Here is a 27,573-nt window from a genome sequence, read left to right as displayed (position 1 = left end):
CATCAGCCTCTAGCATCTCATTGATTTGCAGGAATGTCTTGGGGCCTCTTACATCTTCTCTGGAACCGTAGACAGCATCTATGGGGCCAGCACTCCTTCTGGTGAAGGAGAGTTTGGCTCCATTTCCACTACAGCCGTCTTTTTGTGAATAAGCAAATCTTCCATGGCAGCCCTTTTGTAAATGCACTCTTCACCAATCTAGTGCCTTTCAGATGCAGCTCTCATTCTAAAATCTCCATTGTGTAAAAGTGCATATTTAATCTCAATTTAATTGCAACAAGCACAAATTAAGAACGACAGATTGGACACATTGTTCTTTTAAAAAAATTTAAAACAGAATCCAATAACCTTGTTATTTATCTTTTCACTATTATGTTTGTTTATTTTAGTTTCCCAGTTCCTTGTTGTAATTTTATTTTAAACGGCTAAAAAGATTTAAGGAAGTTATTAAAAAAAGCTTGGGAAACAGAAGTATTTAATTACCATAAAGTAAATTAAATAATTTTTTGTTTTTATAAGATGCACTATTTATTTACCAACTTCCATTTTATCTTCACAATAACCTTCGGAAGTAAATAAAAACTGGGAGATAATGACTAACTAAACTGGCAAAGTAGCACTGGCTAACTTCTCCCCATCGTGTTTCTTTTTTTCTTTCTTTGATTATTTCCTGCCTTTTGTCCAAAACCTCCAGGTGGTATACATACATATTTGCCTGTATCAGTGCTGACTGGGGAATTCTGGGAGTTAAAGTCCACACATCTTAAAGTTGTTGAAGTTGAGAAACACTGTCCTATATGGAGTTTGCCATATCTATCATTCTTGGTTCCCCAACATCTTGGAAAGAGTCAGTTTTCGTATAAAAGAACTATAACAAAATATTCTTCAGTATTTATCTCATAGAGGCCTTTGTCCCAGAAATGTACTGTTACTAAGATCAAAGAAAAATATGTAGATAGACACATGCATGCGCGCACACGTGCGTGTGCACACACACACGCACACACACACACACACAGGCTAAATCTAACCAACCAGGCAGACCTATACTGATTGTTACAGGTAGTCCCCAGTTTAAGAACGAGTTCCATTCCCCAGGTCTATCCTTAAGTCCAATTTGCATGTAAAAAGGACAGTATTATTGTATAATACTGTGTAAGTGGTACTGTGTAATGAACTCAAACCATTGTGTACAAATCATTGTGTATTTAACTCAAATTTTGCCACAGTAGGTTCCGTTCTGAACTATGGGCTATCTACAAACTGGGGGTTCTTAACCCGGGGAATACCCGTATATCAATTACTTTTGAGTATGAGAAACATTCTGCAATTCAGTCTAAGTGCTGGCACTTTGGTCAAGTTTTGGAAGACCAGGAAAGCAAAATTTTCCAAGGGTTCTGCAGGCTGTAATGCTACTGAGAATGCAAATGAAACATCAAGACTTCTGGAAAGGGAGTCTTTTCTGAGTAGCCCATACTGTAATATCCACAATGCTTAACCACAGTGCTGCTCCTACCAGTGATCCTGCTGCTTTTGTCATTGTCTTTGCCTTCACTAGCTAAGTTTCAGCAGGAAATTTCAGCATGATTAATTAGAGATTGAGCTCATAAGAGGTATTGACTCAGCTCATAATTAGTCTGGACATATCTAACTGCAGATTATGCTGCTTCCCTTTGCATAGTTTTGTCATCACATAGTAAAGTATTTATTGTGATTCCCAGAGTGTATCATATATTAATCTCATGCCATATCCCCAGATGTTTTTACACAGGCTGGATAGACAGAGTTTAATAAGCTGCCTCCTTGCCGTCTGCAAGATATGTATGTGCCTTCCTTTTAAGTAGCTGAATCAAGCCCTAAGCCTTTCTTTTGAATTCTGTTTGTATTTTCTGCTCTGCTCTCAAATCCTGTATCTCTAATGAGGAAGTGAAACTCTTGTCTTCCTGCCAAGAACAGGACAGGTTGCAGTTTTGGAATTAAAATACAAGAGCCTGCTGAAACCCGACAAAGGAGACTGGTGGCTGTCATTCTGAAATGTATTTTATTCCAATGTACTTTCTTGTGATTGCAACTTTAAAAAGAAAGATATCAGTTATTCATGTAAAACTATAATGGAATCCTCTGCCTTGCTCTCTCAAGGTCACTGCATTTTTAATATCAGGCAGACGTGGTTCAGTACACTGGTCAACATTTAATGTTACACACATTCCAGAGTTAACATTTCATCATATAGATTTTAACATCCTTTCCATCAGGTTGGTTGAGAGGAAGGAATGGGCTATCCTATTACTCTGGTTCTTTGTTTATGTCTGAAAAAGAAACTTTGATAAAAACTACCTTTCTGACTTTAAAGAAAACGAGTAGCTGTTTTGACTGTGATTGGGGTTTAAGGTTTTCTTAGTATGGAGTAAAGTGGGCAAATCCCAAAGGAAATACAGATGGATTGGAAAAAAGCTTAGACTCATGTGCAAACATTTGGGAAATGTTACCACAGGGAAAGGAAACCAATTTCCATACAAGAAAAACTATAATTTTTATATTTTTTATAATTCTAATTATATATTATCATTTTATAATAACCAGTGTCATTGAGAGTTGGGCGGCATACAAGTTTAATAAATTATTGTTGGTTGCACAGTCAGCCAGATGTTTTGGCATTTTAATCCACCTATCGAGTCCTTCCGAAGGACCGAGGATAGGCAGATGTTGTTGTTTGATGGTGCTAAAGGTTATCATGGCAGGATGTCAGCTGTTCCAAGTAAAGCTCCCTTTTGCAGTTGACTGATGGCGATTTTGTCAATGCTGATGGTGTTTGAGTGGTGCTCCAGATGTTTTGGGATTGCACCTAAGGTGCCTATCACTATTGGTACTATTTTTGCTTTCTTTTGCCATAGTCATTCTACTTCTGTTGGCAGGTCTTTATATTTTGTGATTTTCGCCAGTTCTTTCTCTTCTATTCTGCTGTCTCCAGGTATTGCAGTGTCCACTATCCAGACTTGTTTGTCTTTCTTATCAACAATGGTTAAGTCTGGGGTGTTGGGTGTTGTTGTTGTTGTTGTTGTTGTTATTCCACGGTTTGGCTTAACCCACCCGTTCAGGGTAACTGGGAGTCTTCATCTTCATCATGACTGGACACAGAGAACCCAGCTTCTTTGCTTTTCTTTCTAGGCCGTTTATAGTGCTGCCCCCTCTGATGGAATGGATACGAGTCGCTCTCGCTCACGCAGGGCACCGTCGCAGTTTCTCGGTGGATAGTGATGATGTACGACAAGCAGCCCGGCTGTTGCTTCCAGGAGTTGACTGTGAACCTCGGCAGTTAAAGTAAGTCTGTGCAAAGCGGTGACATTATGTGATGAAGAAATTGCTGTGCTGTAATAACACAGAACGAGAGGCCAGTCGCATACGCAAATCTGAATCTCTTTATATTTTTTAACCATTTCCCAAAAGGGATAACTGCATTTTTTCCCATATAGCTACTGAAACTGGTTTTGGAATTTGTGAGGCTGGTGTACTTGCATGTTTAGCTGGATCAAGCCTTAAGCCTTTTCTTTCGAATTCTTGTTTGTTTTTTTCCTTTTTGTTATCAGATGCTGTTTTTCTTCTGAGGGACTGAAGGGTTCATCTAATTTAGCTCAATCTTGCTGTGCTGGTTTGCAAAATTTGGAGCTGCTGTTTCAAAGGCTGTAGAACTACCTTTTTCCTCTTCCTTGCTGTAGATGGCCCGTTTTGCACTTTTGACTCCTGCTAGATTCTGCTTTTCATGCTGATGTCTCTTTCCGAAAAGATGTGGTGCTGTTATTAGTTTTGCTTATTTTTAATAGAATAAATAAAAGGCAGCATTGCATCTAGGGATTTCACAACGCCACTGTACATTCTATATGTTGCATTTTATAAAGAAGCCTGTTGCTATGGCTCTCACGTATGTGGAAGTTTAAGAAAAACATAAAAGTTGATGCATTTTGCATTGTGAGAAATTTCCCCCCTCTTTTACACAAGATGACCTAGTGTTTGGGATTAAGAATCAGTCAAGGTAGGAATTATCATGTGGTGGCTGAATAGCTTCAGAGCAGAGTAAAAAATGACGGTCCTGGAGTCTTCTTTGGAGACGAGTGATTTCAAACCCAAATAAACATGGATATTTTTGTCAGCAGCTTCACAGTCAATTGCAAGATCTCCCTTCATTATATGAGAAAAGGATTGTCTACTGCATATGTGTTAGCAGATTTCAACATTTCTTATATCAATGCAAAAAAAAAAAAAGTTTTCTAATGATGTTTTAAAGCATAAGGCATGATATATGCCAAAAGTGGGCCCACTTTTGGATTGGGATGTTGCTCTGTGTGTGTGTTTTACTGGCACCTCAGTGTTCCTTAAGCCACCTGCTGAGAATTAAGTACAAAGGAAGGGAAGCAATAATGTTAGTAATCTATTGTATCTCAGTACACACTGAGGATACAATAGATTGCAATACAATGTATGAAGGATGGATAACCTTGAGGTAGTGAGAGGTTTTTCTGTTTTGTTTTTTTGGTGCCTTCAAGTCAGTGTTGACTCCTGGCAACTGCCTGGACAAGCCCCTGCAGTTTTCTTGGAAGTGCTTGGCCACTGCCTTCTTCCCAGGGCTAAGAGAGAGTGACTGGCCCAAGGTCACCCAGCTACACCAAACTGGCTCTCTAGTTGAGAGCTGGCCTTCTATTAAATATGAGGAGGAGGTTGAGGATTGCAGGGAGTGAATCTGTGGGCAAAGTCTGGATCCAAGACAGTGGATTTCTGTTTTGAGGAATAATCCTGCTTTGTTTTATTTTTTTTAACATGTTAGGCTTAAAAGATGACTTTTACTGTTTTTAATGCTTAATTTCCACTGGAAATGGCCAGAAATCATGCTGCCATTTCTCAATAACTTCATGCCAGTTTTCAGTGGCATAGTTTTTGGGGTTTGCAAGAAAGAAGTTTGGAGCTTGCATTGAGACTGCAGGCCACAGGTTGCCATTCCTTTTGTGTGTGTATGTATATACAAATATAAACCTTCATATATATTATTGCACACGTTACTGTAAAACCTCTGAAAAGTCCAGCATAGCTACCCTGAAAAAACAACCAGAGTCAGCTATCTAATACTCCTAGTCTTATAAGTGATGAACTCTGAAGCTAAGTAAATAGCCAACATTGGGTTTTATTTATATTTCAATTAAAAAGTTGAAAGCTCTTTATTGTTACTTTATTGGGCTTTCCCAGATATTATGAAATACCCAGAAATCTGCCAGAATAAGTTACCTTTTGCTCATTCCTAGAATGTGCAATTACTTATGAGAGCTTGGTGTCACTGATTCATGTTCCAGAAATCCTTTATTCGTATTTAGGTCTCTTCTGTGTGAAGGTGCAGTTCTGTTACTAGAGTGAGATGAACCCCTCTCTCATTGATCAGATGATGATGTAGCCAGAGGCTGGCCAGTGCAATAAATTCTAAATTTCTTTGTCCTTTCTGACACATGAAAGGAAATTGTTTCAAGGGAGATTTGCCACTCCTCAATCAGGAATGTAACACTGCTTTGCTTTGAAGAGACAGTCTGTATTTCTTGCTCTTCCCTCCCAGCTGTTATCCTATTGTAGGCATGCTGGTTTGATAAAGAAGTCCAAATGTTGCAATCCTTGCTTGCCAGCAGTTTTAAAATAATACACAATTGCCACCATGCCAGCACAAAAACTCTCTTTTTTATCTTTTTTTCTCTAACTTGGAGAAGTTGGATATTTAGGCACAAGGGGTTGGGTCAAAACAGTTGTCAACTGGTGGCCAAGTACTGATTGCCTGGAGGTTGTCTATGCTTGGGTATTGGCCAAGCAGACGAAGTGTTGAATGGTTTAATAGTCTATAGGGCAGGTACCATGATGCTGTCATAAGCCCCAGATAGCACCGTGATTTAGTAGTAAAAACATTTGGAGGTCATGGTAAGGGTTTTAAATTTTAAGGGCGGCATGTAGTTTGGTGACTCAAGAATGAAAAGAGAATGGACTATGCTGCTCTATATTTATGGTAAAACACATATGTTCATGATTGTTTTGTGTCTTCCACAACTTACTTCCTGGGAGCATAGTTTGGGTAGATACCTAATGAGCAAGCTGGGATCTTAAAAAGAAAGGGACTTGGAAAAAGCATTTATAACCTTACTTTATTTAAATAAACTAGGAAGAGCGAAAAAGTAGAATATCTTTACTGAGCCAACTAATACAGTAATACAATCTAGTTTTCCACCAAATTAGTTACAATATCCCCTTCATAAGCTTCTCTCCTTGAGTGTCCTTGTCCGCATCCCAAATTTTGACTAATTCTCTAATTTCAGCCATGAGAGCTGCAATAATTAGGGACAAAAATACCAGCCCAGCATGTGGCTGCAAACAAACTCCTTGACAACCCAGCAGCCTTCTGATGTGGATGATTCCAGACGATGAAGAGGATCTGAAAACTTACTTGATAGGAAATTTGTCTAGATATTCTTACGTCTCATTGCCCAGCCTGAAATGCAGTTTTAAGAATTCCTGAATTGAATCCGTATAGCAGAAGAGTGGTAAACTGAGGCCCTTTTCCACAGACCCCATTTCCTGAATATAATTTGCTCCCCGAAACAATTTTCCCCTACTACGAGAAACAAGATACTAATATATTTCCTTAACAGGGGAATTTTTGTCCAGTGGTCTGTATTGGCTGGGCTTGTTAGAAATTGCATTCAATGCATCTGGAAGACACCAAGTTGGGAAATTATTGTATGGAAGCAATCCAGTGCATGGAATGTGCATCGTCTTGCAGGCCATTCTGTTTCTTAACAATACATAAGGATTTGCTTTCATTACATTGCAATTTCCCTGTCTAGATCACTTATATGCATAGTAAGAATTAACCTATATGTTACCTTAACTGCATGTTTGTTGCCTAGGTTGTCCTGTCGTGCAGACACGTATCCAAATTGTTAGTTCTGGCCCTCCAATATAGATTGGAATTTTATTAGCAATGGAGATAAACTTTACTCATCCCCTTATTGCATTCCTGATCTAATTCAGTCCTTCTCTATCTGCTATTATACTAGTTATGCTGCCATAGCTATCATTAATAAACTTGTGGGTATGTTTCTAAATTAACTCTTTTCAATATCAGAGGTTAATGATGTACGCAGCAATTATTTTTGTGCATGATAGGAATTCTTAGAATTATCAGGCAAAGCTACAGGGTGAGTTTTGGAGGTAGTGTATACTTCCATAACAAAGTTTTGGGCTTCTTTATTATCAGCTCTGGACCTGCTTTCACACTGACTCTGCTATGGCATAGCCAGTACTGAAATTTAGTTATCTTTTGCATTGGATTGCTCTGGTTCTGTGGCCTTTGCAAGTGGTCCATTTTCCTTTTAATTTGAAGTCTTGTTTCATCTCATCTCCCAGCATCTGAATTCCAATGAGCCTCCTCCACTTCATGATCCCTCCACCCCAGTAGAAGTTCAGTATCCTATTGCTGGAGTGCCCAATTGTATGGATTGTTTGGAAATTATATGTCTTCTCCCTAGTTCCAGCCACCATACTAATGTGCAATTATGATTTTAACTATCGAAAAAATAATCTGTATGCTCTTATTTCACCTTTGTAAGTCACAGAGGCTTTTTAATAGCAGAGAGCAACCACAAAGCCATTCTCAGACTTCAGCACTTTTATTTACATTTTTTGTAATCAACCTTCCCTTATCCTTCATATATATATCCTTCATATATAGACATGTTATGCATTTCAAGGGTGACAGAGATTTACAGTGACAATGATTGCAATTTGGTTTCAAAGGGCTTTGTGAGGGTTCACGAGATGAAAATTGCTGGTGGTATGGAAATGCCCACAGACTGTGAAATGTCAAGATAGTACAGAACTATTTTATCATGTAGCTGTTTAGCAAAAAACAGAATATAAAATCACATGTATATTGTAAAAATTCAAATTAAGACAGAAAGCAGTCCTAAGTCCCGACATTATAAATGGTCCGATTTTGAAAATTATCAAGGATAAATGCAAAAGTAGCTATTTTAGAAAAGGAAACAAAGTTTTCTTAAAGACAGTGATTGTATTAGACTAATTAAATGCTTATGAAGTGATTTGCAGAGTTACAGTTTTACATGAACAGTTCATCAGTCAAAATATTTTACACCATCTAAAAAGAGGGAAAGAAAAAACGGTGTTAAAGCCATGCTGCCCCAAATTACAGTTCTTGATAAACTGTAGGAAGTCAGCAGAACTGCAAAAGGTCCTATCAAGTGCAAAAGTAATGTTAAATTGCATCAAGGGCTTTCCAAAGTCATGCTGTAAAGAAGAGGGAACAATAAAATAATTGTTGAATCCCATGTTTAGTATAATAAAATCTAGCTGTTAACATTTACCTATTTCCATCCTGTTCCATCCTTCCATAAGAGATGGGAAACAAAAGTGTCAGCAACTAGGCAGACTTTATATTAACAAGGCTTGATATAATTTAATATGTTTACTAGGTAAGAAATTAGAATAGAGGCCAGATCTAGAAGAACAGTGGTTAGGAATTAGGGGAATAGCAGTTGCATATATCTGGAGAGCCACAGGTTGGAGATGCTGCCTGGCTGAATGCAGGACAGAGTTTTGGTTTCCCTGATACTGTCCATCCCTTAAGTGCCACCAAGAGCTGCCTTCTGCTGTAGCGGATTATTCTACTTTTTTTCTCACCGGAAAAAAAACGGGGGGGGGGGATTCTTCCCAGCTCTGGGAGCCATTATTTTATGGCTGAGAGCCCATGAGCCATCACAGGCTTACCCAGGTCCTCATCTTTAGCCCAAATCTATCAGACCACAGTCTCTGCCTATTAGCTCTAATATATCTGAGCTGCTGCTTTTTCCTGTCAATTGCTGTGCTCCTTTAAAATCTGAGTAACAATCAAATGTCATACCGCAACTCTATATTAAAGGAAAGAAACTCAGGGGCAAAAATGTGGCAAACCCATCTTGAAGAACCTGATAGCGATAGTTATGGTTATTGAGGGGAGATTTCCTATGTCTAAATCCTCCTTGACAGTTCATTATTCAGGTTGTTTGTTGCAATGGCAATGGATGTCATTCAAAGGCAAAATGTGGCAGTGAAAAAATGAGTGGCAAAAGTCTCCTCTGAGAGTATTTTCTAACACTTTTCTTCAATTCACAGAATTGATGACTGCTTCTGTGCTTCTCGGAAACTGGACGCAGTAGCCACAGAAGCAAAATTCAAGCAAGACCTAGGGTTCCGCATGTTGACCTGTGGCCGAACAGATCTGGTCAAGCAGGCCATATCTTTGCTGGGTCCGGATGGAATTAACAGCATGAGTGAACAGGTACAAAGAAATATAACCCATGTAGAAAAAAAGACTTTTCTTTTTTAAAAAGTTTGAATGTAAGTATTAATTTTCAGAATAGCTTGAAACAAACTGCTTAAGGAGAATGAGCTCCTTTTACTTGGATGGGTTGCTTATGTGGGGAGTATACTATAGATATATTTATGATTAGTAATTGGTAATGTGGATGGAATGTTTACTTAAAATAGTTCTTGGGAGCAACTGTACATCTCTTGTGAAACCTTTGTGGCCATCGGAACTCCAGGAATCTCACTGCCAAATACCAGGAGCAAGATTTCCTATCCTTTTTTCATCAAAGGACAAATAATAATATTGTATACACTCTTCATATTTGTTTTTAAAATTTCTAAAAAACAAAACAAAAACTGTAAGAACCCTGAAGCACTTGGGAAAACTCGGGCCTACCAAAAAAAAAAGGCCTTTTTGCTGAAGGTGGGTTGGCAAATGACTTTTTCTTGCTCCATCCGTTTATTCTCTCTTTGATGTGCACACCTCTCCTCAAACAAACAAACAAAAAGCAACTACTTTTTCCCCCATTCACATGTTTGTGTAGTGATTAATTATCCCTTCCTGACTACATTTCTGCATAACCTTGTCAAAGAAACACTAATCACAAGGGATGTCTTGATCAGCTGCACAGAGTATTTCAGATTAATATAAATTTGCAGCTAGAAGTCTCTGTAGTGAAGAGTCAGTTAATCTAGTTTTCCTCCAAACAGGGCAGCATTTCCCTAGAGCTAGGAATTCTCGACAGAGCTGCCTGGCATTTCATTTCAAATTAAATCAGTATATATTATGGGCATGCATACCAAAGCTTCTACTCCTCCAATTGCAGTTAGTAGTTTTGCCAGTAAGGATAAAGTTCCAGTCTAACCTGTTAAAATAAGCTCATGAAATTGCTGGAGGAATACTTTACAAAATAAATACCCAACATTCTGATTGTTTGTAGATAACAGTAGAGTGAAGTCCAAACTCTGTGAAGCTTGTGAGATTAAACCATCTTGGTGAAAAACCAACCATGGTAATTAAAAATTAATAAACAGCTTTTTAAAAGAATCCTTTACTCATCCATATTTTAAACACCCCACATCTTTTTTTCTAAATAAAATTTACCCCCAAAAAATTTTTGATGAAGTAAATGAGCAAACATAGACACACAAAGCAACTTCACACTCATAAAGACATGGACAATCGTAGACACTTCTTGTATACTTGTTGCATTTTTTTCTGCCCATCATGCTAGTCATTCAGGTTTGCTGCATAGTTATCCCCTTTCCATTGTTCCTCATAATAAGCCTAGGTTAGTTAAGAACTGATGACTGCCTGGCTGAATAAACATTTGAACCTAAATCCTTCTTCCTCATGGTCTGATACTGTACTTCTAAATGAGTGTCTTTTGCGTGATGTTGTGCAACCCTTTCCTTTTCTTTAATGAAATGCATTATTGGGACCTCTCAACGAAATGTACACGTTAACATTTTACACAAGATAGAGTATGATTTGCTTGTCCACTCTTCCACTGTGGGTATAGCTTCTTCGGCTCAGGTACACATTTTAATAGACAGCTGAGGCAGCAGCACTGAGTTAACCTTCGTTGAGCTTGGAAAAGCTGAGTAATATCAGACCTGGTTAATGCTTGGATGGGAGATCACTAGGCAATTCCAGGACTGTAGACTGGAGTGGAAATTTGAAAAAAAAATCTCCTGGAAGAAGGCAGTGGCAAATCAATTTCATAATAATTGTAATTTTTAAATAATACTAAGTCTCGTACAAATCTAGTTTTATTTGCAGTAAGAATGCAAAAGAGAATGCTGCAGTCCTATGGCCTGGTCCTTCGAGAAGCCCCATAAATGAATAAGTGAAATCTACTTGTACAGTGACGCTATAAACTATGATGTACAAACCACAATGTCTGAATCCACATAGCCTTTTATGCCATATTATGTCTTAGTGACAAGTAGAAAACAACCAAAACAGCATTTTTTAGCCAAACCAGCACCAATTATTCGTGTGTCTTATGTGTAAGACACGTAGGGTATAAATATCATGAGGAAAATCCATCCATGTTCATATATTCACCTACATGAATATTTGAAAATAAGAATGTAGCCATCAAACCAGTAGATAAGATGGAGACAGTCAAAGGTTCACTGCAGCATCAGCTGAGAACACAGCATAATGCTGCAGTGAGGGAAACATATGTTGATACTGCAGTAAAGATGTCTGAATGGCAGCAGTTATACTTAGGTGTTTTAAATGTTTTAAATATGCTGGATTTGAAAATATAGGAAACAGTGTATAGGACTATAGAAAACAGCTTAGTCAACCATTTTATTTATTTTATTTTATTTTATTTTTACTTTATTATTATTTTATTTTTTTATTTAATAAACTCTGCTGCAATCTGACAACTCTTGGTGGCTTACAAAGTACACAATATAACAAGATCCACTGTATACTTAAAAATGAACTGCAACATCATTAAAAACGCCAGAGAGAGAAAAAAATAATAAGAACAAAAAATAAAAGTAAGGGATAGCACAAGAATTAAGAGAATGCCCTCTGGAATAATTCTGTTTTCAGCATTTTCTTGAAAGCCAACAAGGAGAGGGTGAATCTGACCTCCATAGTGAGGTCATTCCAGAACATCAACACTGTCACAGAAAGGCAGTGCCTTCTAGCCTTGGTCGCCTCATCTCCTGGAATTGTAAGGCTATAAGCAGCTTCTCCCTACAAGGCTAGTGGAAAAGTCCTGTTGCTAAGGCACACACGAAATTGAGCTGTCCCTTGCTTTTATACTTAGTATTCATTTTTCACTGTGCTACTCAAATCAGCAGGCTTTGTTTTACATAAATATGGGTTTAGGTGCCACTGGACTTTTAGCGGGGATTGGGTTAGAGGTATATATTATATTTCAGTTAAAAGGATCCAATGAGCACTCTGTTTTTAAAATTAAAAAAAGCAAAGTCATCTGAATCAAATAATATCAGATAAAACTTCTCTGAATCAAATAATATCTTTGTGGACTGCTAGCTGCTTGCACATGGTCTGGTGTCATGCTTGTTTTATATAAGCTTGTATTTAAGCCCTGGCCTGTTCACTAGGACTTCACCTGAACAAAAATCAATGATTATGAATACTGTTGTCCACACAGGGTATGACTCCATTGATGTATGCTTGTGTGCGGGGTGATGAGGCCATGGTTCAGATGCTGCTGGATGCTGGAGCAGATCTAAATGCTGAGGTGAGACTGTTCTTATGATTGCATATGTTCTGGGAAGGCAGGTTAAAGACACAGGGAACCAAAGGCAAGAGCACTCATATTTTAAAATGCTGTATGCCTTTGTTAGAACAGCTAAAATGTCAAATCCAGGTTAAATCTTCTTCTGAACTGTCCTCAGGAACATTTATCCTCTGATGCATGTAGTACACCCTCTATTTTGCAGTGGTTCTTACATAAAGGGATGAAAAGTATAATCCTTGAAAGCCAAGAGTTATTGAGCAAAGCAGAAATGGTTATCCAGCAATGCCATCAAAGACCTAGTTCCTACTGGTGCTAAACCCAGGCTTTTACAGTATCATTTCAAACTGTGTATTCACTTCATATTATTATTATTATTTAATAATCTTAATATTTTAGGACTTGATTTGTTAAATAACATGGCTAGATTCATCCAAGCTTTTTAATTTAATTTATTTTTTTTAATTTACTGCACTATCAACTACCAGGATCTTTTGATGGTTTATAGTAAGCCAAAACTCAAACAAACCACCTTACTTCTTAGCATGATATACAAATCAGTCCAGCCTAAATTGGGTTTTAGGCTATCCTTCTCTTTGATTACACGCCTCATTGAAATTTTAAGTACAGACACAGCTTGATCAGTTCACTGAGAAGTAAGCCAAGAAAAACTTGCTGGTGGAACTATGGGAATAGAGGGAAGAAGCAGGTGTTGCCTTGCAACAAGCTACAGCATTTGTCTGAATCAAATAATACTTTTCTGGACTGATAGCTGCTTGTGCATGGTCTGGTGCCATGCTTCTTTTATCTAAGCTTGTATTTAAGCCCTGGTCTGGTCACTAGGACTTCACTTTGAGCTCCTGAACAAAAAGTGGGTTATAAATCAATGAATCAATCAAACTATGACATTTTGTCCAGGCAAAGAGTGAACCTGTGGAAAAGGAGCAGAGTACTCAGCCTGTCTTCAACCTCCAGCTGAAATGGGCTGCTCAAGAGGAGATGCTCTTTGCATCCATCATTCCTCTATCTCTCTCCTGTAGACCAGTAATATTTTTTGCAATCTAATAATTTTTGTGTGCTTGTTTACAAGGCTCTTTGGCAATATAAATAAAACAGGACCATATGAGGGTGAACTGATACATAATTTCTGCTCCTTTGCCAACAATTGCCAGCCTTTCTACTGATATAGCTCCTGATTACACTGGCCAGCATATAATTTGGGACAGATCTTGCAGAGTCAGTTCTTCGTAAGTTTTAGAAGGCAGGCTCTTCAAGTCTAAAAGGTCCAAAATCATTGGCTGGGCTGAAAAAGATGGTGCAGCGTTTTTGTTTTTGTTTTTTTACTTTTTAGCTTGCCCAAGGCTACCCACAATGCAATGAGTAGTAGCTTGTTTCAGAGAAGACTTATGCTTTCTATTGCTGATAGTGCAGTGAAAACAGCAAGGCTTAATAATGGGAGATTAATTAATATTTGTTGGCTTCCCAAACCTTTATCTAATAGGCTGTGACCACCGAAGACAATTGGCAAACTCCATATTAAGGTAATATATATTGAAGGCCAATTAAAGATAATTAAATAGGGCGCGAGCATAATTTTCATCATGCAAGAGGATACTGAAATCAAATAAGGAGAAAGGAGGAAAGAGTGGTTGAAATTGATTTAATCATGCTTTGTTGTTAATCATGCTTTGCTGCTTTCAGGAATTTTGGTAGATAAGGTAAATGCAATTGCAAAATTCTAAAAATAGGACACAGTGCTGGACTTTTCTGTTGTTCTGCTGAATCTCTCTGGTTTGTTAGCAACTGAAAACTGGCGCAGTCTGGTTTGTTATTCATTGAAATATTTGAAATTGGTTTTTCAGGATGTTTGCACAACAGAGGCTCCGGTAGAATGCTTCATTGGGAAATGCAGTCAGATTGGGATAGGAAGAAGAGTGGCTTTTAAAAATAGAATGTATTTTCTCTGGTGTGAGAAATTGCTATAACAATCTGAAAAACCATCACCTTCGAAACTTTCTGTAGTACTGCATTGTAATCTATACTGAAGTAGCCTGTTCATATGAAAGAACCTTGTCTTTAACTGCAATGGGATACCTGTAATGGGACAACATTCATTTATCATCTTCAAGCCACCAAAAGCCTGTTGGCAAACCATGCTATTGGAGGGAATTGAGGGGGAGTTAGGATTAGTTGTAAAAGAAGGGGTAGAAATAGCTGGGTGACACTAACTACTAGTTACAAAGTGGTGACTTATTTGTACCAAAAAGGGGGCAATGGATTCTAAAAGAGAGAAAATGACTTGCATATAATGTCCATATGTAATTCATATGTCTAAATACGAATGTAGCATTGTTGCTATAACTTATTTAAGGGATAGACAACCTTTGCTCTAGGAATATACAGTGGTACCTCGGGATACGAACTTAATCCATTCCATGACTCTGGGCGTATCCCGAGTAGGTCGTAACCTGACGCAAATTTCCCCATAGGGTTCAATGTAAATCTGGTTAATCCATTCTGCCCTCCAAATTTGGTCGCACCCCGAAGCAAATCTTCCCATAAGGTTCAATGTAATTACTGTTAATCCGTTCTGGCGTCCGCGGACCACGCGTCAGGGGCAGGAAAATGGCCGGGCGCCATGCGGTGTGGCGGGAAAATGGCCAGGCGCCGTGCGGCGCGGTGGGAAAATGGCCGCAGACCACGTGTCAGGGGCGAGAAAATGGCCGTGGACCACGTGTCAGGGGCGGAAAAATGGCCGCGGACCACATGTCAGGGGTGGAAAAATGGCCGCGGACCATGTCTCAGGGCGGAAAAATGACCGTACCCCGAGGCGGAGTTCGCACATCGAGGTAAATTTTTGCGGCCGGAGCTGGTCGTAACCCGAAAAGTCCGTTAGTAGAGGCGTTCGTATCCCGAGGTACCACTGTATGTGGTTCCTGAATCCCTTTCTTTGTAGGCCCAAAATCTAAAGCAGTCTAGTTTCCCACTGTGTTCAGGTAAAAGTGCACAGGAATTATAATATGAGTTTTAAAAAGCTATTGTAAAGAACTAAGAAATTTAAAGTTGCGGTGAGTCTCCCTTTCTTTCATTTATAAACTGGATGCAGATTGCATGATACCGTCAAACAAGAGTGGGACATCCACAGGACACTGTACTTTTGTCAAAATGACAAAAGTGACCTCGTACCACTGCACTGCAAGCTCTGTCTCTTTCATATATACATGTGATGTCATGACACATGTGCAAAAGGAGCAGGGCTTGTGTCATGATGGCATGATGCTGCTTTCATCATTTGATTCCCCCCTTGACCTCCCCTCTGGACATCTTGAACAAGACCATCCTCAGTAATATAACCTACAGCCTACTTATTTATGTACATCTTGTGCTGTCCCTAGAATACCTTTCTTGTTAGAATGAAACTGTTCAGCCTTGGTTATCCTACAACCCTCTTAGGGCCAAGCTGTATGTTACATAAAGCATATTATTCAGAAATCAGTTAGAACCTGGTAATTTCCTTTCTTCACGAAGAACAGCCATCGGTGTTGGTATTATCTTTAACAGGAACATAGCAGGCAAAGGTGATTTCCTTTGTCATATATCCATGGTCAGAAATATAAAGAAAGAAAAGTTGTCTCTGATAATTATGTCTCTTTGATAATTATGAACATTCTATATTAAAAGTTATTGATATAGTAAATTATCAGGTTACTCAGTTAATTGGAATGTCACATACTTCCTGTTACCTCTAATGTCTCTATGGAAATTGGTAAAATTTGGGGTTTCACTTGATGCTTGAATTGTTCTAAATATTTTGGAATAATTATCCCAAAGAAAATTCCTTCACTGCAGATGTAAATATATCCAACCATTTATCTCAGATTAATATTGATCTAAATAAATGGTTAACAATCCCAATGATTTTATGATTTTCTGCAGAAAGAGAAATTTTGAATATTGCTTTAAGACTGATATATCTACTTGGAGGGATTAATATTTTTAAGATATTTTGAGCAGATTGATAAATTCTTAAGAAAGTTTTTATGGAGAAAATGAAGCTAGATTATCTTAATTCAAATTATGACTATAAAGTGATGATGGGGGAGTGGTTAACTTCTTTGCGTTTCAGCATTATTGTAGCATACATTTTGACTTCTATTTCTTTGTGTAGTCCAAGTGATCAAGCCCCCAAAACACTATAAATACAATTAAAAAGTTATTATATGACCCCACTGATACCTTGTTTCCTTTTTAGTCAAATCAGTTGTATTTCTAGTATTTCTAGCATTAAAAAAAGTTTTGTTTGGAAGGTGATGGGATAGATGTATAATTTTAACCTTTGTTCACATAGGTTAAAGTTACAATCTGGCAAAATCAGAATTTGAAAAAAGTAAACCTGGCGTGTAGCCAAAAATATTATTCTTTTATGATGGTAAGACAGTGCTACTGAAGTTTATTATATTGGACCGGCTCCTTATTGATACACAGGAAAGTCTAATCAATATTATCTCATGTGGTCAAGGTTTCATGCTATGTTTAAAAACTGAGCTGTGCTTTATGATAATTAGTTTTTATATCTTTTGTTTATTTGGTTGTGGGTTTGGGTTTTTTAAAATCTTTTTTTTGTGAGATGTAGCAATTTATATCTTTTTTGCGAGTTTGTGAGATGCAGCAATTTGTCCATTCGGAATTTCACATACATTTGCATTATCAAGATGATTTGAAATTATTTGTTGGCTTGGAATAAGCTGAAGTGCAGATAAAAGAAATGATTTCTGCTACTGTTATCCAACTATTTTCATACTGAACAAGCATGAGAACTAAATTCGAATATACATACTAAATATTATGGGGTCTTCTTAATTTCCTAGCCTAACCTTCAAACATTCCCAAGTGGCCTAGCACGAGAATGTTCCTGTGTGAAGCTGACATTTGTAGGCATCCTTTTTTACATGTTCTAGCAAATAATCAGTTACAGCTAGTACTGCGTTTGGCCAGTTTGCAACCGATGATTGACTGGATAGTAAAAGATGTGGCTACAGGAGTGTTTTCCTTCCAGCAATGGAATAGTGAAGACTGCAGAGAAAAATTGAGAGGGTTAGTTCAAGTGTGAGCTGAATCTAAATCCACAGAAGTCAATTTAAAAAATTCCTGTGCTGTGTTAAGGATGGCCAGCAGAAAAAGAGATATTTACACATCGTCTAGATCATGGCGCATTTTCCCTCAAACAATATCTTTTCAGGGAATCTTTTCCATATTGGATTGTTCAGGCATCATATTAAACCATCTTTAATGTTCATATAATTCACAATCCTGACTTTATAGATATACGTTAACTTCAAGTTGAAGTTAGCTTGCTCCATAGTTAAAATTAACTATAGTTTAGGTTTCAGGCTGGAGATGGAGGTGGCAAAGAGCTGGGAAGAAAGGAGAAAAGCCATGGGGCTTTCAGCTCTCTATCTGCTGCCACAGCAGGGTAGAATAGGCAGTGGAGAACTGAGTATTTCACTGTCTCTGCTGTGCGTAACCCTGGGGACAGTGCCAGTAACCATGACTAGTTTAGTGGGACTCCCCTGTCCCTTTGTGGCTATTTTATAGGAGGAAAAGGGTGTGTGTGACACCAAGGCTCTCAAAAACCCGTTCTTATAAAGCTGAACTGTGTCTAAGCTAGGCCATTAACTGATTCCGGAGGAACTCATAGCCTTCAAATTCACTTGGTTTGATCGAAAGGAGGATTTAAGTTTACCCAACATTGTATGCGTATCGTTGTGATACTTTGGGAACCAGGTGGAGAGTAGCATCTCTCCCTGTGTTTATGCTTGCTGGAATATAATTTGAAGCTACTGCTGTACACAAGTGATCATCAGATGAATACTAATTGGCTGTAATAATCATATCTAGCTAGGCCTTTTGACTAAAAGGAACCAAGGGAGGTGGTTAAGGAAGTGTATTTTCTTGCCAAGTAAAATTTTGATTAGATAAAAAGAAAAAATATATACAGGAATAATTTTCTAGAGTTTCTTTTGCATGCTTTCTTTCTTTTCTCTGTACCTTAATGTGTCAATCATTCTGGCAAGTTTGTTTTGATTACATATACAGTATCTTTTGCTAAAGAGTCATATATAAAAGAAACCTACTTTATCTGTTTATAGGTTGTCAATACTCCTCATAAATACCCATCCGTCCACCCTGAGACCCGTCATTGGACCGCCCTGACATTTGCTGTGTTGCATGGACATATTCCTGTAGTCCAGGTATTATTGTATTTCCCTTTTGCTCCATCTCATGGTTTATTTCTCATTTTTAGGTTTTAATTGGCAATCATCCCATATTTGGCAGCCATTTTCATATTGGTTCCTTTTGCTACTTTCTTTGTTCTGCAGATATATAACATCTCTACTGTATACAACTACAAGTATAAAGCTGCAGTCCTAAGCATATTTACTAGAAAGTAGTCCTCATTAGATAGCTAGAATTAACTCTGAGAAACTTGCATCCAATTAAGGGCTAAATCACTGTGAAGTTTAAATAGGGCAATTAAAAAATGAAGTTATACCAATAATATCCTGTTGGCACTTTTTGCTCATTTTGACTATGCGTTTTAGGTATCTATTTACTGATTGTTTAAAAAATTATTGTAATGTCATAGAAAATGTTAGCTTCCTCTCTTTTCCTCCTTTTCCCCATCCTTGTTTTAAAAATCCACGGCCAAAAAGAATGGACATAAAAAAATAGAACAAATAATGCTGTAAGTATTTAGGAAATGCATTGAGTTGTTTTGGGGCTCTAAAAGCCCTCATCCAATGAGTTTCGTTGACTAAAACTTTAGAATTTCTTCATGCAGAATATTACAAAATAATGGGATTCATGGCTATGGGCTATGATTATAGCTCTAAGTTCAGATGATAAGATAGTTTCATAGAGGATAGGTTTATTAGTGGTTATTAGAAAAACTGGAAAGTAAGGTTGCTATATCTCTGATTACCACTTGCTGGGGAGAAGTAGAGAATGACTTCTCTACGATACCCTGTTTCTGAATTTGAGAATGGTATGTTATTGGTCACCTTCTGTTAGCTGAGATCCAGGAAAGCAGTTCTTAGATTAATTGTAGGTTAAATGTCAGCATGGCATTATGTTGTGGCAAATGGCTATGCTTGTTGAGTACGTTCAGTGTCAGCGTTCTAGATGTTTTTCAGCCTTTCTTGTTCTCCTGTATCTCTTTGTAACTTAGAACTAACCACAAACACTTGGGTGCTTGAAGCAATGGACAGTTATGCTCTTCACCCACCTGCCCCCTTTGCATAGATAGAAGTGGACTGAACCAGCAACTGACATCACTTCATTGTTGGTGACAGAACAGTATCTTCGACCACACTGGAGGACAGCTAGCGTCCTCAATTGCATCTGAATACAAAATAATTCTAGCCTATAATAGAAGAGAATGGGTTTCATGTTCAAGCAGAACATCTAGAAGGCTTAATCCCACTTCTCAGCATCTGCCACTTGTTGTCTCACATTGCCTAATGGCAGTGCTGTTTTGATGGAACTGATAAGGAAGACTTACTGCAAGACCATCATAAGATGCTTATGACTGATACAGCCTTCAGTGCTGTTTATTTGCTGCACTCTCTTTGAATAACAAGATTCCTTTAGCAATGCAGTGATAAGCACTTTGTGCTTCCATGGCTCCTACAGAGGTGTGGCATCTCTGATACAGCACAAGACTTCTAAAATAAAGAAAGAAATGGACATTATCCATTTTAAAATGGTTACACTTATTAGACTGAGCTCTCAACTAATGATAGATAACGTACCTCAGTGGAGCACATAGTAGCAGCATAGCTTAGTCTAGAACCAACTAAATGTTTGTAGAAATGTTACACTTGTCGAATCCTCTTGAAATGTTATAGATTTTGAAGCTTGCATTGAAGGGACTATGGGAAAAACTCCAGAATAAATCAGAGTTGTTGGGGGCTGGGGTGAGTGGTATGGGGACAGTTCCTTTGGCAACCACAACAACAACATGGAATTGGGGAACATTTTCTTTGGCATCCACCCTAATAAGAATAAGAATATAAGTGGAAGATTGATCTTAGAATGGATAGTTATACTGTATTTCTGAATCTTTAGATTTTTTGAATGGATTAAAGGTTGTGGTGGTAGAGGATAGGCTGTGGCCTACATGTGTGATACCACTTCAGGTTCTTGAAGAGTGCTATCATATTTTTCAGCTGTGTTTTCCTCAAGCTTAAATATACTCATTTCCCTCAATCTTTCCAGTTAATCTGAGCTGAGGTTTCTCTGGTGGTGAAAAAATTGTTCAGTTGCTACTATTTGGTATGTTGCCCTCTCAAGACACTTCAGGGTAATTTGTGATAGTACCATTAATTGTTGTTTATTCTCATGATAGAATCCTTATGGGTCTGTTCCTCCTGAGATGTAGAGACATCGAAAAATGTTTTATTTCTGAAACTCTTTAACCTCTCCCTTTTGCTCTTTATAATCATTTATAGTGCATTATAAACATCTCCACCCTCTGAAGAATATATCACTCTGAAATCCTTTAGATTTCTCATAATATAAAATTCCGTTTATTGTGTGAAAATGGAATATTAGGTTATGTGAAAAGAGAAGATGTATGACTGAGGTGAAGTTCTAAGAACTCTCAAGAAGGACAGTTGCCATTGACTTTACCTTTGCAGGCTTTGTGAAAACACAATGGAAAACTCTTGGGAAGCCAATCATAGACTTGCTGAGACAAATATAAATCAAGTTGGTAAATTAAAAAGGCATGCAATAAGAGAAAGCTGAGAGTTGACCACTCAGTTTTGGGATATTCTTGGAGAAAAAAGAGGAAAGAATGGCTGCTGTAGCGGCCATTGTTTGGAGTGATGACTATGAGCATAGCATAGTGGTTCACTATTATAGCACCAAAATATTGCAAATTTACTATTGTGCATACCCAACTCTCTCAGTGATGGTGCAAAACAAGAATAGGTATTAGAAACAAACTGCAAACAAGTTGGATAACTGCATGTGGGACTCTACAGTTCATTTGACACACAGTATTAAAATCCAGTTGTTCTCATCACCTTTTCTCTTGATATGAAATGCTTTATTAGTGACAAGCAAGGATGACAAGCACCTTGTTTTGTGAACTGGCCCCAATTTGATGGCCCTTGACCTTGGGCTTTTCTACTTACTTATTTGCTGCTTCCAGATCCAGGCTGGAATATCCACTAAGTAACAGCAGAGAACTAGACTTTCTACATCACTTTGCTGGTATCTATTGGTCATCTGGGTTTTTGCAGCCCATATGTGATACTAGTATTTATGTATTTTGCAGAATGCAGCTGCTTCAGCCTGGGCACTTCCAGATGTTTTGGGATTGCAGCTTCTGGGGCTGCAGTATAATGGATCTCAGCACTGGGTTGGAGAAGATTGCCCTTCAGCATTGGATGAGCATTGTAGTTCTTGTTTAGAAATTTAAATCAACAACATGGATTTCTTTTATAGCTGCTACTGGATGCAGGAGCCAAAGTGGAAGGTTCTTTGGAACATGGTGAAGAAAACTATTCAGAAACTCCCTTGCAACTGGCAGCAGCTGCTGGTAAGGATCATCTTATCATAATACCTTAGTTAATATTGTTTGATTGAAGAGAATAAGAAGCAGACTTTTTAAAAAGGCTTTCACTGTTACTGATTCATAGGAAATTTTGAACTGGTTAGTCTGCTTTTGGAGCGAGGTGCTGATCCTATGGTTGGAACAATGTACAGGAATGGAATTTCCATGACTCCACAAGGTGATATGAACTCCTTTAGCCAGGCTGCTGCACATGGACACAGGTACAATTGATATGCTTTTAGTTAAGTGGTTAAAACAATTGTTTGTATGGGATGTTTAAAATGTATGAACTGCATTTCTATCATGTACATTAAGATTCACATAGATAAATTTGCACTGCCAATTTTTTCATTAAAAATTTATCCTTTATTTGTGAACGGCTGTCGTCCATGAAAACTAAATGGAAATAAAGAGATAGTATGTCTGACAGCTGCAATGCAGGAACAGACATTGCTGAGATGCAGTTGAGTGGCAGTGAGATACAAGCTGGAAGCTGGCATTAAAACAGGCCAAAAATCAGAACAGCCAAGAGTCAGTAAGAGTGTTATTGTCCAGGCAAATTCTTACCCTAAATGCTTAAAGTATCTATTTTACCCTTTAAATCTCCTGCCAAATCAAGTTGAGTTTCCCATTCGGGGGAGGTTTGAGGGGCAAGATCAGTTTTTTAAAGTGTAAGGCACTCATTTTGCTCCTTAAATTATCCTAAAACAAAACATAACCAAAGAATTTAGCTGCACCCTCTTCTATTTTATAATGATATCAGTTCTGAGGCCTCCAGACTGGGGACAAAGACAGAATTGGCCTGCAAGCCAAAAAATTGTCCACCTCAATCCAGGATCTATCTAGGACAGGGGTAGAACTTTAGCTGTCCAGATGTTAACAGGCTGCAACTTGTGTCATCCCAGTCCATGGGCTATGATGTCTGGGACTGATGTGTTAGGAACCAAAAACATCTTGAGGATCACAACTTTCCCCCACTTGATAATTGTATCAGCTTTGTAACTCTGCTGCTCTGTCACCTGAAACAGCCTTGCAGAAGCTCCTTCCAATGAAGTTTCAGTGAAAGGCAGACAGAAGTATTTCTGGAGTCTGTACCATTGCAGTAGAGAGAAGTCTCAAACAAACTCCCAGTTCATATATATACAACTTATATAAAGCATTAGGAGAGGAATATGAGATACAAGGCTTGCTCGGGAAATAGTCCAGACATCGTTCAGTATAAAGATCTGGTGGAATCTCAAGGAAAAACATAACAGATCTGCCAGTTTTGTTGAAAGCAGCCATGGTAGAACAGGGAACTAGTGAAGCATTAGGCTAGTAACACACTTCCTGATGTGAATAACAAAGTGTGGGAAAGAACAAGAGACAGCTTGTGAGAAAATTATTCAAGTTTAAGACAGGGAGTAACCATGTGTATATATGAATCAGAAAGACATGAACCAGTTCACAGATGATTGTAAATCACTTTGTTACTAAGCACTTAATGAATGAGGTGTCTAAAGATGCCATTAAGTTATACAGAATTTGTGTCTGTGCTGCTAAACCTGGATATCTTATTTGTACATACAAGTCATCCCTTCATGATGCAATCATTGAGTGATAAATAATTGTGTAGAATTATGTCTTAGAGAGCAAAGGGTAGTATTTCTGTATCAGGGACAAGGGGATACATGAACTGAGGGTACAAAAAAGCCCATTGAAAGGCAGCTGTCTATGATTTGTGATAACAAAGGACTGAACAGTTCTTTCCAATGTTTGTCATGTACCAAGATCTTCTCCCATTATGCCATTATATTCTTTAGCTTTAAAAATCCAGGAACTGAGTTGACTCTAGCTATTGTATTATATATTACAGATTTGTGTGCCTTTGAATGGGATGCACCTAGGCACCTATCCCTCTGGGATATAATCACATAGCTTAGCACCACCTTCCACTGATTGATGCCATCCAGATAAGTTGAATTACAACTCTCATAATTTCAACAACCCCAACATTATTTTGCAAATGGCTTTGTGTTTCCATTTTAAAAATAAGATGGATGGGTAGGTGGATGAAAAGAGAAATTCTGTTTAAATTTGGAAATAACATCTCACCTGAAGTTTGGATAGGAGAGAGGTTAGATCAGGGGCAGACTCAGCCTTTAACTTGAGGAATCTGTCATAAGTCACCCAGATGCTGAGTAAAGAACTCATTGTAGCAACTCTTTAAAAGCAATGCCTGTCTTCACTTGGAGAATTCTGGAATGCAGTTATCATCAGAGGTATCAAATGTTTCTCCTCTTATTGCATAGCATAATAGCCACATTATTGCAGATAGCAAAATAAAGATCTTCCTCCCCCTCTAAACAGACCAAAACACACAGATACACACACTCATTAGCCCATTTGCTTTGGATACATTGCTTATTCTATCCCCCACAGGACTGAACATGTGCAGCTAGCAAGATGTAAGCGTATCAGGTAGGTGGGAGGTAAGGGAGAAGATACATGCTGGGTTTGATTGCTTGTTTCTAATGATTTGTTCATTGGGAACGACTCCATTGAATATTAATGGCATCCTACAGATGTAAGCCTGTTGACGGACAGGATATGGAGTTTTTGAATTTTGGACTTGCTGCTGTAGACTCATGTGTACTGTACTAAAAAGAAAAGAAAACATAGCTTTGTTTACTAGAAGATCTAGTTGGATGAATTAAGCAGAATTAGCATTAGCTAGATGGCTAGTTAGGTTCTGCTTCACTGTTAACAAATCCAATATGGTGGCCTCTCCCTTTTCTCTCTTTTGGTTTGTGATTGACAGGAATGTGTTTCGTAAGCTACTTGCTCAACCAGAAAAGGAGAAGAGCGATATCTTGTCCCTGGAGGAGATATTGGCTGAAGGAACTGACTTGGCAGACAGCACTCCTGCTCCTTTATGTGCAAACCGCAACAGCAAGGCCAGACTGAAAGCTCTGAAAGAGGCAATGTATCACAGTGCTGAACATGGATATGTAGATGTAACCATTGACATCAGGAGTATAGGTTAGTTTGGGTTTCCTTTTTCATGAGAAATGACTAATCGGAAAAGTGGTTTGATGTAAGAGACCCTTGTCTATTGAACTGACAGTTTTTGATCTGCTCTTAAGTTCTTGTCAAAGCAGTAATCAGGCAACTGATAAACATGTCTAGGAATACTGAAAATTTAAATGTTAAAAATGGCAAGTATATATTTTTAATTAATATGGATTTCTTATATGAGAGACACTACTGCTCTCCCCCCAACCCCCCGCTCATAAATTTGTAAATACTTATATTACTGTGGGCTTGCAGGGCCAAAGCAAAGTATATTTTGCTCTTGGCCAAGGAACTAAGACCAGCAGAGACCACTTTTACAATTATGACTATGGCAAAGGGGAAGCAGTTAGGTCCCACCCAGGAAATAAAGAAGGAGTTGCTGTCGACTTGGAATGTGTACATATGGAGATGATCACAATAAATTTTAGCTTGCCTTGACATTCATTTGCTCAAAAGACAGTAATCAAATCTATTAAACTGGGTAAAGAATTGTGGCCCTCAATATGTTGCTGAACTACAGGTTCCAACTTTCTTCATCATGTTGGTTGTGATTCCTGTAGATAGTAGTTCAGCAGCATATGAAGGGCTGTTGGCTAGTCATCCCTTTCCTAATTAGAAGTATTTAAAATAAACAGGTGTGTATGTTTTTGAAAAATATCATACAGATTTCAGTAGTATAGCACTCTGCTTCTAAGCAAATGCCCCAGCCTATCCTAACAGATGACAAACTGAGGTGCTTACTAGGTAGTAAATCTCTGGAAGGAGGGTACTTTGACTTTGCAGTCTAGAATCCTTCCACAAGTAGCAAATCTGGTTCAATCCAGTTCCTCTTTGAAGAGCAGAGGAGCTGATTTTAACCCTGGGAATGAAATTGACTAGGAACTGCTTATGAAAAATTTGTTTGAATGAGCAGGCTGGATGCTTGGACAAAAACAGAGGCTGAATATGTCCAAGAAAAACAAAGAAGACAGCTGGAAGGAAGAAAAATAGTATATGCCCATTTTCAGAGCAATGCTTTTTCAAAGGATACGATTCAACATATCTGCAATTCAGAAATACCCATATATAGCATCTGTTAAAAGCATACATTATCCAACAACATCAATAAGTACCCTAAATTGCATGCTTGTCAGAAATTATAGTTATTTTTGCAATGAATTTGAGATATTAAAATAGGCCAAAAGAAGATCAACATAAAACATCTTCTCTTATTAATATCAAAGAACATGTTGCTACTCTAAAATCGGCTTTCTCAACATCAGCATCTCAGAATTTCTATTAGTCCAATTCATGAGTTATTTGTGTGAATAGGGAACTGGTAGTAAAAAGGAAAATGGAGCTCACTTAGCCCTACCCTAAATGTTGTTCCAGTTCCACTGTTGCTGTTTCTGGGGCTCCTCCTACTTGTCAGAGGAAAGCTTCTTAAAATGGGGAAGATCATGATGTCATTTGGAACCCTGATCATTCAGGATTCCAAATTGTGACATTCCACCAATATAGGAGTGACCCTGCTCTTCTTTGCAACAATATAGAGAGTATGGCAGAAGCAATGATAGAGGTGAGAAGTGTTGCCCCAAGCTCTGCAAACCACTTTGTGTGAAAAATCATCCAGGCAGGCAGTAGGCAGTTCTTACCACCACAAAAGGGTTACATAAAGCCTCAGCACTAGGTGTTCCATATGGAATTTGTCCTGTCTTGTTTATTGGGAGGAAGAAAAGGGTCTGTATATCCATTTGTACCCCTTCATGGATCACTGCCTTGTCGTGGCGAAGGGGCTTGCGTAACTCAGTGAAGCCATGAGCTATACCGTGCAGGGCCACCCAAGACGGACAGGTCATGACAGAGAGTTCTGACAAAATGTGGTCCACTGGAGAAGGAAATGGCAACCCACTCCAGTATCCTTGCCAAGAAAACCCCATGGACAATGTTAAAAGGCTAAAAGATATGATGCCGGAAAATGAGCCCCTCAGGTCGGAAGGTGTCCAATATGCTACTGGGGAAGAGCAGAGGGCATTTCCAAGTAGCTCCAGAAAGAGTGAAGCGGCTGGGCCAAAGCCGAAAGGACGTTCAGCTGTGGATGTATCTGGAAGCGAAAAGAAAGTCCGATGCTGTAAAGAACAATATTGTATAGGTACCTGGAATGTAAGATCTATGAACCAAGGCAAGCTGGATGTGGTCAAACATGAGATGACAAGATTGAACATCGACATCTTGGGAATCAGCGAACTGAAATGGACGGGAATGGGTGAATTTAATTTGGGTGACCATTATATCTAC

General features: G+C 38.3%; 1 protein-coding gene across 2 annotated transcripts in view; it reads left to right on the top strand.

The window, feature by feature from the left end:
* ABTB3 (ankyrin repeat and BTB domain containing 3) overlaps nt 1-27,573 on the top strand; it is a 213,526-nt gene that overhangs the window by 160,061 nt on the left and 25,892 nt on the right. For both annotated transcript variants that reach the window (XM_088141089.1, XM_088141088.1), the window contains exons 4-10: nt 3,169-3,321; nt 9,193-9,358; nt 12,534-12,623; nt 18,770-18,871; nt 22,134-22,227; nt 22,328-22,463; nt 25,043-25,263. In XM_088141089.1, the coding sequence (XP_087997215.1) occupies nt 3,169-3,321; nt 9,193-9,358; nt 12,534-12,623; nt 18,770-18,871; nt 22,134-22,227; nt 22,328-22,463; nt 25,043-25,263 (962 nt within the window). The remainder of the gene's footprint in view (nt 1-3,168; nt 3,322-9,192; nt 9,359-12,533; nt 12,624-18,769; nt 18,872-22,133; nt 22,228-22,327; nt 22,464-25,042; nt 25,264-27,573) is intronic.

This window comes from Python bivittatus, unplaced genomic scaffold (assembly GCF_059951505.1).
Source record: "Python bivittatus isolate LINGU-HERP-01145 unplaced genomic scaffold, Pbiv_v1 ctg000330_np1212, whole genome shotgun sequence".
Lineage (NCBI taxonomy): Eukaryota > Metazoa > Chordata > Lepidosauria > Squamata > Pythonidae > Python > Python bivittatus.
Note: the sequence above shows the minus strand (reverse complement) of the source record. Positions and strands in the feature narration are given on the sequence as shown.